Below are 12628 nucleotides of genomic sequence, written 5' to 3'. Positions count from 1 at the left end.
CACACACACACACACACACACACACACACACACACACACACACACACCCCTCTCTGCCATCTTTATACAGTTTTCATGAGAATAAGCTGCCTAGATGTTGATGGCATCTTTAATGAAGGCTTTAGAACACACAAGCCATGTACTGTAGTGAAACACATTTTTACCATCATACACTTGACTGGAGAATGTAGCAGATACGAGAGGATTAAAAAAAAATTGGTGTGGTAGAGCAAAGCCCCATGTTAAAGGCTGTCCTCCAAGGAGGTAGGTCCCATGCGTATGTCAACAACAGTCTTTGAAATCTCTAACCACAGAGAGATCTTTGTTTCACAACCTTCTGGTCCTTAATACCAAGTGAGGCATCAAACAGGGAGACAGATGCTTGCCGGAAGTGTGTCTGCTGGTGTCATGGGGGAGATCCAACCCCAAGTCCTTATAGCTTCTGAGGTCCTTCAGATGCTCCTGTCCTTGGGTGAAGTTGGGCCAACTGTATGGTGCCCTGAGCTCCAGAATCACTCAAGAGTTTGGCTTTCCTTTTAACATTGGAAAAAACAAGTGGTTGAAGAATGCTTACTGTCTAGACCAAGGGTTCTGAACTCTTTTTGTGTCCTGGACCCTAGTGGCAGTTGGGTGAAGTCTATGACCCCTCCTCTGAATGATGTACGTAAGATTACTAAAGAAAGCAATATAATGAAATAAAAATGTAAAACTCTTATTTTTTCCATCCAAGATAAAAGAGCCCCTGAAATCTATCTATATAACCCTTGAAGGTCTATGGACTCCAGGTTAAGAAAGCCATGTCAAGGCTACTGGTGTCAAAACCAGCCTCCTCTCAAAGCTTTAGCTCCAAGTAGCTCATGTTTTTCCAGGTCACCTCTAACACCCTTTCCCACCTTTGGAATCATTCTTGAAGTGTAACGTGAAAGTAGTTGGAATGGTGGGTGGGATGAGTAGAATATCTGCCCCCTTTCTGTGAAAGGGGGTTAGGTGCCTGTGAAAGACCTGGAGATTCCCCACGTCAGTGGCCTTCCATGGAGATGCCTAGAGTTGGTTCAGGGTCAAGCACCACCCCTGATTGAGTAGCTATGGGATGCTCAGCTTCCCTCCCGTCATATTTAGTACTGATTGGAGTGAGGGCTAACTGCCAGCCTACCAATCAATCAGCAAGCATCTGTTAAGTGTTCATGATGTTCCAGGCACTGTGCAGAGTGCTGCAGATACAAAGACCTCATGGTGCTTCCATTCCCTAGGGGGAGACAACTTCTACATGTATCATGCTGCCTCGAAGGCGTCTTGTCCCTTAGGTGAGAGACATGGAGGCTTGAGGAAGAGCAGAAAGGGTCTGATGATAGAGATCAGGAGTAGGGAAGGGTAAATTAGATTCCACTGTGGGGAAGGTTAGTCTTAGCTCTAATGAACATTGACTTTTTGACCCTTGACTTCCATGGTAGGTGATATTCTAGTGCCTTAATTTTTTCATCTGCGGAAAAAAAAGGGGGTCCAGGCACTGAATGGCATTATGTCCCCCAGCCATTGGAAATAAGCTAATAATATACGTTTGCCTGTACCCCCACCCCTCCACTCAGAGCCTCATGGATAACAAGGAACTTTGGCCACCTGCTGTGAGCTATGAATGACCAGCGGATCTGCCAGGTGGTGGGGGGCTTGGGAGCTATGCTTTTCAGTGGTGCCACAGAGACTGAATCATTGGTTAGTTTCCAAGTCACCTGACTTGATTGTTTGGCCATAGGCATGTTAACAATCTGTGGATGAAGCAGGGATATTCTAGACCAGGGGTGGGGAACCTTCTTGTTTATATTTTCAGTTCTAGCTCACAAGATCTCAGAGTTGGAAGGGCCCTTAGAAGTCACCTGGTTTCAGCCCCTTTTCATGACATCTTTGACGAGTGATCATTTCCCTCCCCTGGGAGGGGAAAATAAATGGACTGCAGTGGAGGATTTCTGCGGTGCCTTTCAGCCTTTAACTTTGTGATCCTGTGCCCACTAGTTCTGGGAATCCACCACCAGATAGCCCATTCCTTTTTTGGACAGCTCTGATTTTGAGTTGAAATCTCTCTCCCTGTAACTTGGATCCACTGGTCCTAGGCCTGCCCCCGGAGCTGTGAGGAATATGTCTAATCTGATTTCACAAGGCAACCCTTCACATACTTACAGATAAGCTGTCAGGTCTCCCAGAGTCCTCCCTTCTCCAGGCTGAAATTTCCCATCTCCTTTAGTCAATTCTTATGCTCTGTGCGCTCACTGGGAGCAGCAAGGTATGGCAGAGAAGCAGCTTTGGAATCGAAGGCCCTAGAGAAATTAGAAATTACTGCAGCAATCATCTGAGTGATGTTGGACCAGTTACTCACTTTGAATTTCCTCCTCTGTAAAATGAAGGGGGAGACTTACATGGCCTCTAAGCTCATTTCTGGTTCTAAATCTATGATCCAGTCAATCAACAAAGCATTTATGAAGTGCCGATTGCATGCCATTCACTGTGGATTTCCATAAAAAATGTGCGACATAGTAGACAGAGCTGGGTGGTCCCTCCCCAACCTTGCCACTAGATTGCAGGCTTCCTCAGGGCAGGTGCTCCTTGTAACCAGACACGACAGACCCGGGGGCAGCCGCCACATTCCAGCGAAGTGGAAACACTTGCTCCCCTCAAGGAGCTTACAGTCTAATGATTCTTATGAATTTTGCTCTCCTCCTTTTTAGTGGTCTAGTAGAGGGACAAAATGACAACAGAGGTTTTTAGGAAAGATCCAGATACTTTCCTTTGGCTCCAGGTGGCCCAGGTTACTCACATCGATGTCATCCCTGTGAGCCTTGTGCTCCAAATCATTGGGAATCCTCTTTTTCTTTCTCTTTGAACCTCTGTTATGCAAACAGACCCAATAAAGGACGCTTGGTGCTTTTATTGGAGTTCTCCCCCAGCTTTTTCCATTCTGTGGCACATTTTGGATTTGTGTTGGTTTTTTTTTTTTTTTTTTTTGTTTTGTGAGGCATTTGGGGTTAAGTGACTTGCCCAAGATCTAACAGCTAGTAAATGTCAAGTGTCCGAGGCCGGATTTGAACTCGGGTCCTCCTTACTCCAGGGCCGGTGCTGTATCTACTGTGCCACCCAGCTGCCCCACATTTTGGGGTTTCTAAGATGCCCAGAGCATGCCTCTGAATAGTCCCTTCTCACATTGAATCCTGCAAGGGTGGGTGTGTGCTGAGACAAAATACAGGGATTTCCACAGACCTTTGAAAGCAATGCTTGAGTCCAGACCTAGTGAGAAATGTAGGATTGTACATTTGGAGTTTGATGGGACCCAACAGATCATTCAGTCCAAACTCTCCCGCTCATTCATTTTTCAATGAAGCCTAGATCGGGGATGTGACTTGTCCAGGCTACATAGGAAGTGTCCAACTCTGGCTGCACAACCAGGAGAGTCAATGGGCTGCCATATTTGTTCCTCGGACATGTTGTGGTGAATTGGTCCTGAGACCTAGGGTGAGCTGAAAAATCTCTACGTACCTTTGTGAGGGTAACAATTCTAAATTTTGTTCACTTTGTTTTATTACCCCACCCACCCAATTGCCTAGTAAAATGTGTGGGTCTTTTTTTTAAACCCTAAGAATATGTCTTGAAATAAGGAAAGGACTCTCTTCAACCCAGATCATGAGTAAAGGGGGAAATTTGTGTTTATCTCAGAAGCTGGGTGGGTGCTGATGCAGCAGGAGAGAAGAATAAAAATCTTTAGGAAGGCATTTGTGCCATTGAGGACCTCAGGATCTTGGGGCCTTGCTATCCACACTTGGGATCTCTGGGCCTTTCCTTCGGCTCTGCAGCGGACCCTGCTTCTGTTACTGTCTCCTTCAATTAGAATGTGAGCTCCTTGAGGAAAGAGACTCTTTTTCCTATTTGTGCCTTTAATGCTTAACACAGTGTTTGGCACCTAGAAAGAGTTTAATGCATCTATTTTCATTTATTCATTTGTTCACTAAACCCTGTTTTGTGGGAGACTCTTTGTAGCGGCCAAAGGGGCATTGTTGATTGCCTGTGGATTTCTCCATCAGGGGTCATAGGATCATTGATTTAGTGTTGGAAGGGTCCAGTTTCAACTTGTTCATTTTATAGAGTCAGAAACTGGCCCTTGAAGATGGTGACTCACCCAAGCAAGGTCACACTGCTAGTAAGCATCAGAATCAGGATTTGAACCCATAAGGTTCCAAGTGAGGAGGGGTGTCTGGTCTTGGGGAGCAAGGGCTTAAAAGATACTTGGGCAGGAGTGAGCCTAGGGGCCAGTCTTGTAGAAGAACCCAGGCCACAGGGGAAACCGTCCTCTTGTGATAAGAGCGAGGTCTTTGATGGTGCGTCTGACTCACTGTTTGGAAAACCCTAATCCGGGGGTTAGCCCTGGAAACACAGCCTGTGACTTAGGCCAAAGCAGCCTGGATCCAGATAACTATGTCAAAGGACATCTGCTTTCCAGCTCTGTTACCGAAGCCAGGGAATAAGCTTCGGTGGAAGCTTAAAGGTTGCCATGCAAGGGTGGGCTTAGTGGGCTACCCATTCTGCTTGCTGTCATCTTTTGGGGAACCCAGTGGCTCATCACCTTTCTGGGCCTGGACCTCTCCCTCCACTTGGGAAGTGGGTTAGCGTGACACCCCCCCCCCCCATAGCACAGATGGATTGGTTAGTGTTTATTGGTGTCACCCTGGCCTCTGCTTCAACCTAGAAGAAAATTCACAGGGGAAGGTGGATGCGTGCAATGACTAAAGCAGGTCTCAGCTGGTATCTTTACACAGGCTGCTTACTCAGAAAATTGGGAGATGAGGAAAAACAGAGACATCAACTCCGGTTTGGGCGCTTCTTATAAAAGCGAAAGAATAAGCCTCTTACCTTGTGTAGGTGACAGAGTCCCTCAGGTGAGAGCAGGGGCCCAGAAATGACTTCATCTTGGGCTAAGTGGGAAATCCAGTGGGGATTGATGGACCCCATTGCAGCAGGGTCTCCCTGTGGGTGGGCTCCAGCTCATCTTCATGGAATACCCTGGTTGAGCAATGATCAGGTCCTGAACCCTTCTTTTTTTCTCTGTGACCCCACCTGAATCATCTCAAAGCCAAGCACTTTGGACATGAGGGGGACGTGTAGTTGTTGGTTACCGACTGACATGCCCCACACGATCTTATGGGCAGAGGTGACCTTTGGGGATTTCCTCCTTCACCCTCCCCTCTCTTCTGTTCTCCTCTCCTCTCTGCACGTGGGCAGGGAGTGGAGGGAAGGAGTCACTTAAGAGATAATGGACCGAGGATGGTTAAAACAAGCCAGACTTGGGAATCTGACCTCTTCTGGCCCCCAAAGCCCAGATGTAGACACAAAGAACTTCTGCATCGGGTACAGTCTTGGCAAATGGATTAGTACATTCAAAATACAGTTTGTATTGTCTCACATACCACTATATAGTTTTCATTAAATTGAGCCTCCTAATAGGAGTCAGAGGCTTTATGTCACCTCCGATCTTTTCAGTGGTTCATTATGAAGATGTGAAAGGAACACCCTCACCTTTAAAAAGCAACTGAAGCAATAATGGCTGCTTGGAACCCAGGCCAGGCTACTATATCGGCTACCCCAGTGTCCATTTTATTACCATAAACCGAATGGCTCTTGGTCTAAGTTAGTCGTTAGACACGAAGGTGCCTGAATGCCAAGTGAATGTTTTTATGGAACCTCTTGGCATTTGGAGAGAAGGGACAGAAATACAAGCCTTGTGGGAAAGGAAGACACCTGCTGAATTAGAAAAAACACCTCCCAAGTATTCATTATACACTATCAATCTCTTGCCTTGATCATTTTGATTAAGACACAAAGTCACACAACTAGGAATTCTTGGAGCGCTGATTTGAATTTGGATCGTCTATTCAAAAGCTAGCTCTGTTTTCCATGTAACTCCAGCACTTTTCTGATACCTTTCCCAGACCTCCTTAATGTCAGGGCCCTCCTTCTGTTCATCACCTCCAATTTCCCTTCTATGTGTATACAGTTGGTACATAATTGCCTGCATTTTGTCTGTCCCATTAGAATGTAAGCTCCCCAAGGGCAGGGACCATGTTTTTTGCCTTTCTTTGTATCCCCAGCACTTAGCATAGTGCTTGACACATAGTAGGTGTTTAATACATGCTTCTTGACTTGACAATACCTGCAATCTGCCAAGTTCCAGACATCCAAGATGGCGTCAGCAAATACTTGTTCTTGAACTAACTGACAAAACACAAGGGAAAGATAGAAATTGAGCCAAATTTCAGTTGAAAGCTTGAAGTACTTGAGAATTCCTAGTTTTTTGGTCTTACGGAGAAAGCCCTTGGCCTGGCTTGAGGAGTCCATGTTGTTTTTTGTGCACTACCGCACACTGTGGCACTGAGGGAGCTCCTGTACTTATCACTGGTTCTTCACGTTCCTCCAGCCATAGGATGGAGAGGGAGATGTGGGAGCATCCAAAAGGTGATAGGCCATACATTTAGAGCTGGGAGGACCCTTGGAAGACATCCAGTGCATCCCCCTTGTGGATAAGGAATTCGAGGCCCATTTCATTGGTCATGTTGGACATGGCGATGGTGCCAGCATTTCAACTCCACTCTTCTGACTTCAAATCCAACACAGTTTTCCAGTGCTCAATAGCTCTCCCCTCCCCCACCTCCCGATGAGCTGTAGAATTATGTATGTGCACACCCTGTGGAGTTGAAAAGAAAGTCCATTCATAAACACAGGCTGTTCCTTAACTTGTATCATGTTTTTCTTTGAGAACAACCCATAAAGGGCAAGATCGTGGAAGTGATCTCAAAGGCTTATGATTTAACTTTTCTGGGCCTGTTACCAGTTTTTAGACCCTTGAAGGCAGGAGCCAAGACTTAGGCTGCTTCTTTATCTCCAAAGCCCTGGGTATGGTGCTGGGCACACAGTAGGTACTTAAGAAAGAGCAGTGTAACATAGTGGAAAGAGCACTGACTTACAAGTCTTTGGTCCTGGCCCTAACTTGCTTTGTGGCCTGGAACCAAAGTCTCTTCCTCTCACTGACCCTCCCTCAGTTTCCCTATCTTATTTATTTATTTATTTAGTTATTTGTTTGTTTTGTTTGCTTGTTTGTTTTTGCTTGAGGCAGTTGGGGTGAAGTGACTTGCCCAGAGTCACACAGCTAGTCCTATCTTATTTTAAATGATGATAATAAAACATGGCTGGCTCTGGAGTGAGAGGGGACCTGGGTTTGTGTCTCATCTCTCCCCCTTACTGGCTGTGTGACTTTGCACAAATCACCTCACCTCCTTGAGGATCAGTTTCCTCTTTTGTAAAATGAGATGGTTGGGCAAGGTGTCCCTTCCAGCTTGAGGGACGCTCCAGTCCTATGCTCTACCTATTTTAGAGGACTTTGGTAAAACTCCAAAGAGACAATACTGGGAAAGCCCTTTGTGAACTGGAAGGCATTTTCAAAATGTAATTTGCTGTTTTTATCACTTGTTGGCTGATACAGGGGCACCTTTCTCCTTTAGAAATGAAGTCCCACATTTTCTGCTCTTTTTCCTACATTTAAAAAACAACAACAACAGATTTTTATTGCTGTCTTGTGTTTTGAAATCACCTAGACCCCCTCCCACTCACCCCTTCTTGAGAACCATCTTATGAAAAAGAAGTATTAAAAAAAAAAGAAGGAAATAGGAGAAGTCCTGATTTTTCCTATCGTCCCTCTGATAGGACAAAGAAGGATAGCCCTTTGCCAGTGGCTTGCTTTATGTGTCTTTTTTGTAGGAGCATCACAAGCTAATTCTGTTCCCTTAGGATGACGTGTGCTTTCTTTTTCCCCATAGCACAGAGCTACTTTCAAGTTTGACCCTGCTGACGAAGAGAAGAGAAAGGTAAGCATGAGCCCGGCTCGCTCCTTGGTGTGAGTGTGCGTATTTGCCAGGAGTGTTCCTCAGAATTTGAGCAGTGGAAGGGGCTGGGGAGGCCGTGTACTCCAACCTCTGAATAAAAGGACTCCCTCCCAGAACGTTCCTGACAGGTGGGCTCCTCTTTAAAATCGGGGTAACCCCCGTGGACTCCCCTTCCACCGAGAGGCTGTGTGGGACAATGGAGTGATTGCTGGCCTTGGCCTTGGGGAAACTTACTGACTTGGGGCCTAGTGACTTCATCTCTGTTCTTCAGGTCGATCCCCAGGACTTCCCTGCTCAGGCAGTTTTGATGGGCTGTGGGAAAGCATTCCCACTACCCTCAGACATCTCAGGTCCTCTTTTAGGGGAGCAATCCTGGCCCAGCTTTACCTCTTGGGGTCATCCTGAGGAAGGCACTTTGGCAACCTTAAAGGGTTTGAAAAATGTTGGCCGTTGTTTTTTAATGCAGTTTGAATCTTTTCTGAGTGAGGGAGCCCCCCAGCTTCTCGTAATGCTTGGTAATCCTAGGGGAGGCTTGTGGCCAGGGAGTGGCAGGGCCACAGCCAGCAGCTGGTGGCACTGTGCCTTTTGGAGCTGGTGCCCAGTGGACCGGGGCGCTCCCCAGGCTTGTGGCCTGCCCGGTCACAGAAGGGAGCTGTTCCATGGACGAGTGTATAAATTGTATCTCCTCTTCTTTAAGGCCCTTCTCAGTCGGCCTGTGCTCCGAGTTTCATCTAATTTCTCATTCCCCCTTGGCATGCTCTACACTTTGGCTAGACTAGAATCCTCCTGAGGCCTCCACATCTCATCCTGCCTTTTTATTATTGCATGTCTCTCTTTGTTTACGAGTCAAGGGACCACACTTTGGTCCTGGGATTTTTCTTTACATCTTCTCCAGTTGTCCCAGGAGGACCACTGTTCTGCCCCAACTCTTGTTTATTTATTTTATTTTATTTTTGTTTTTTATATTTATTTTATTCTATATCTATATTTATATTTATTTTATTTTACCACTTTACATTTGCTCTGAGGGGCTATTTTGTTTGTGGGGGGAAGTCTGGAGAGCTTGGAATTTTCTGACCTACTCTACCATCTTCCCACAATCCTCTCTCCCCCCTCCCTTTCTAAGTGAAGACCTTTTCTTCTGTCCAGGCCCACGGTCACTACCATTTCTTCCCTAATGTCCCCACGTCAAGCCAAAAGGCCTTCTTTTCTTCCTTCCTTCTTTCCTTTCTTCCTTTCCTCTTTCCTTCCTTCCTTTCTTCTTTCCTTTTCTTCCATCTTTCCTTCCTTCTTTCCTTCTTTTCTTCCATCTTTCCTTCCTTCTTTCCTTCTTTTCTTCCATCTTTCCTTCCTTCCTTCCCAGATATCTCATCACCTCTTTTTTATTTTTTTAAGTATTTGTCATATTCTTATGACATATTTTTATGACAATAATGTTTCTACGTGTCTAATCACCCAACTAAACATAAGCTCCCTGGGGGAAGGAACTGTTTCTTATTTCATCATTTGATGTAAATGCCTTTTTCTTCCCTTCTCTTCATCTTAAAACCCCTTGACATCAACCCCTCCTCTAACTCTCTCCTCATTTTCCTCCATTTCTGACAAGGAGAAGGCCCTTCTCTGTACCAAGGCTGATCCCTCTATTTGCCCCCTTTATCCCTTCCTCTCTCATCTTCTTCAGCAGCCTAAATCATCCCTGTCAATCGAATCTTCTGTCTCTCCCTCTCTCCTGATCCCCTACCTATTGCCTTCAAAAATACCCAAGTCTCCCTCATCCTTAAAGAGCCTTGATCAGCCCCAAAGGTCCCCTTAAGCCTCTAGCTCCCTTCCATTTAGCAGCCAAACTGCTAGAAAAAGCTGTCCACACCCATTGCCTTCATCTCTTCTCTCACACTTCACTCACCCCTTTGCAGTTTGACTTCTGACCTCATCATTTCAACCAAGATGGCTCTCCTCAAAGCTCCCAAATGCGCCAATAATTGCCAAATCTGATGGTCCTCATTCTGTCTTCATTCTTCTAGAAGTGGGGTTTGTTTTTTAACTTACTGAGCTGCATCAGCCCTTAAAATGATTGCTGTGTTTTCCTCCTGGCCTCCCTAGCCATCACTCAGTCAATCAAAAAGCATTTATTAGAAGCTCAACTTGGACGTAAGAGAAACTCAAAACATCCAGGTTGCTTTTACCATCCCTGTTTTCTGGCTTCCCCTTTCTGAAGTCTCTCCCTGGAGTCTTCTGCCAGTGACTCCTTAGTAACAGCAGTCACACTCCCTGTAGACACCCCTTGGCTCTCCCTCTCCATCCTTCCCTCTTTCTCTCTCTCCCTTCCCTCCCTTCTCTTTTTCTTCCCTCCTCTCTCTGTCTCTCTCCTTCTCTCTCTCTGTCTTTCTCCCCCCCTTCTCTCCCCTTTCCTCCCTTCCCTCCTCTCTCTCTCCCCCCTCCCTTTTCTTTCTCCCTCTCTCTTTCTCTTTCTTTCTCCCCTTTCTTCTCTTTTCTCTCTCTCTCTCTTTTTTAAGGCAATTGGGGTTAAGTGACTTGCCCAGAGTCACACAGCTAATGTCAAGTGTTTGGTCTGAGGCCGGATTTGAACTCAGGTCCTTCTGACTTCAGAGCAGGTGCTCTATCCACTGCGCCACCTAGCTGCCCCTCTTCTCTTTTCTCTCTCCCTTCCTTCCCTCTCTTCTTTCTTCCCTTCTTTCTCTTCCCTCCTTTCTCTCTCCATTTCTCTCTTCCCTTCTCTCTCTCTCCCCCTTCTCTCTCTCTCCCTTTCTCTCTTTCTCCTTTTCCTCCATTCTCTCTTCCCTCCTTTCTCTCCCCTTCTTCTTTCTTCTCTCTCTCCCTCCCTCCCTCCCCCCTTTCTCTCTCCCTCTCTCTCTACCTCCCCCCTTCTCTCTCTCTTCCTCTCCTCCCTCTCCCACAAGAAAACTAACACAACCTTCTTCACACAAGACTATAAAACTTTTGTGCTGACTTGGAAATAAGTCTCCTGTAGAGGTGACTTGAAAACCCACCAGTTCCACCCATTGGTGGTCATTTAGTCCAGATCCCCTGAGCAAAGCATGAATCTCATCTCCACAGGATGTCAGAACCAGAGCTGACGTGGGAAACTGGAAGTGAAGTGATTTGGTCAAGGTTACCCAGGTAGTAGTAAGTGTAAGAAATGGGATTTGAACGCAGGTCTTCTGACTTCAGGCCTCCACCTTCTGCCTCCCATTCATCATTCCTTGTTCTTAGAGAAACCAAACAGGGCATCTGTGATCTAGAAAGGCAAAATCTATCTATCAACAAGCATTCATTAGATTTCAGCTATATACTAAACACTGTGCTAGGCACTGGGGGGAACAAAGAAGAAATCAAAATAGCCCCTGCCTTCAGGGAGCTTCCCTTCTAATGGGGGAGCCATTCCCATAGAGAAATATTTCTAAGAAGTGGGTAAATGGTAACCTTGAACAGGGAGGGCTCAGTAAAGGCCTCAGACATAAGGTGAAAGGACCTACTCAGGGATGTGTTGTGAGTTGTGGCGTAAATCAGTTCTCCCAAGGGGCACCATGTTTGAGTAGGGGGAATTAGAGAACTCATGTGTTCTGCTATCAGCTCTAGCATCCATGTCAACCAACATTCAGCACTTACTCCATGCAGAGAGTGCTTGCTAGGCACCGAGAGAGAGAAGAAGGTTCACTGGGATTTGTTCCCTGCCCCCTTGGAGTTGACAGTCTAGAAGGGGACTAGAGCTTAAATACAGATGCCTTTTATACTGAGTGATGCATATCTAGAATTTGATGGTGTTTAGAATGCTAGACTCCATTTGGAAAATGTCTAAGAGAATGGCCTACCAAAGAGCCTGCTGTTGTGGTGAGCCCAAATGAAATTGGTGCTTGTGGATCTGAACAGGCAGTGGGTTTGCCTTAGACATGGGGCATTCTGGGTGCGAGTGTTAGCTTCCTGAGCATCTGATTGTTCACACCTGTGCTTATCCAGCTGTCCTGACTCTTCCCCCACTCTGAGCTTCCAGGGTGATTGATGCTGAGGAAAGGGTGGGGGGAGGGCTCCCAGGGAAACAGATGCATCATGAAAGCACATGGTGGGGGGGTAAAGAAGACTTAAAAAAAACAGCTGAAAAGTTAAATGGAAGAAGGGGGGAGCACAGAGGTTGTTATTAATCCCAAACAGCCCCAGACCTATAAAGAATACCAATTAGAGCCGATGTGGCATCAAGTGTTTCATGAAAGGATTCACAATGTGGGAGGGGTTTGTTTCAGAATCAGATGGGAGGGTGGCCTTCCTCACCAAAGGCTGAGAGCTCCTGAAGGGGAGCAGTTACCTGGCTGGGCAGGTCTTCATTTACTTAGGCATTTATTAGTTTTCCTCAGAAGAGCTGACTTGTAGAAATATCAATCTGCTAGTGTTGTCCTCATGGACTCTGTGTGTGTATGTGTGTGTGTGTGTGTGTGTGTGTGTGTGTATGTGTGTGTGTGAGAGAGAGAGAGAAAACGGAGGAAGGGAGAGAGAGAGAGAGAAAGAGATGGAGAGAGAGAGAAGAGATGGAGAGAGAGATTGTGTGTGTGTGAGAGAGAGAGAGAGAATATGGAGGGAGGGAGAGAGAGAGAAACATGGAGAGAGAGAGAAAGAGATGGAGAGAGAGATTGTGTGTGTGTGTGTGTGAGAGAGAGAGAGAGAGAGAGAATGGAGGGAGGGAGAGAGAGAAAGAGAAGGAAAGA

General features: G+C 46.2%; 1 protein-coding gene across 3 annotated transcripts in view; it reads left to right on the top strand.

Moving 5' to 3' along the window:
* RIC8B (RIC8 guanine nucleotide exchange factor B) overlaps positions 1 to 12628 on the top strand; it is a 96934-nt gene that overhangs the window by 2548 nt on the left and 81758 nt on the right. For all 3 annotated transcript variants that reach the window (XM_027871129.1, XM_027871142.1, XM_027871138.1), the window contains exon 2: positions 7848 to 7895. In XM_027871129.1, coding sequence (XP_027726930.1) covers positions 7848 to 7895 — 48 coding nt within the window. The remainder of the gene's footprint in view (positions 1 to 7847; positions 7896 to 12628) is intronic.

Source organism: Vombatus ursinus, unplaced genomic scaffold (assembly GCF_900497805.2).
Source record: "Vombatus ursinus unplaced genomic scaffold, bare-nosed wombat genome assembly UNPS02003292.1, whole genome shotgun sequence".
Lineage (NCBI taxonomy): Eukaryota > Metazoa > Chordata > Mammalia > Diprotodontia > Vombatidae > Vombatus > Vombatus ursinus.
This window is presented reverse-complemented; position numbering and strand designations above follow the sequence as displayed.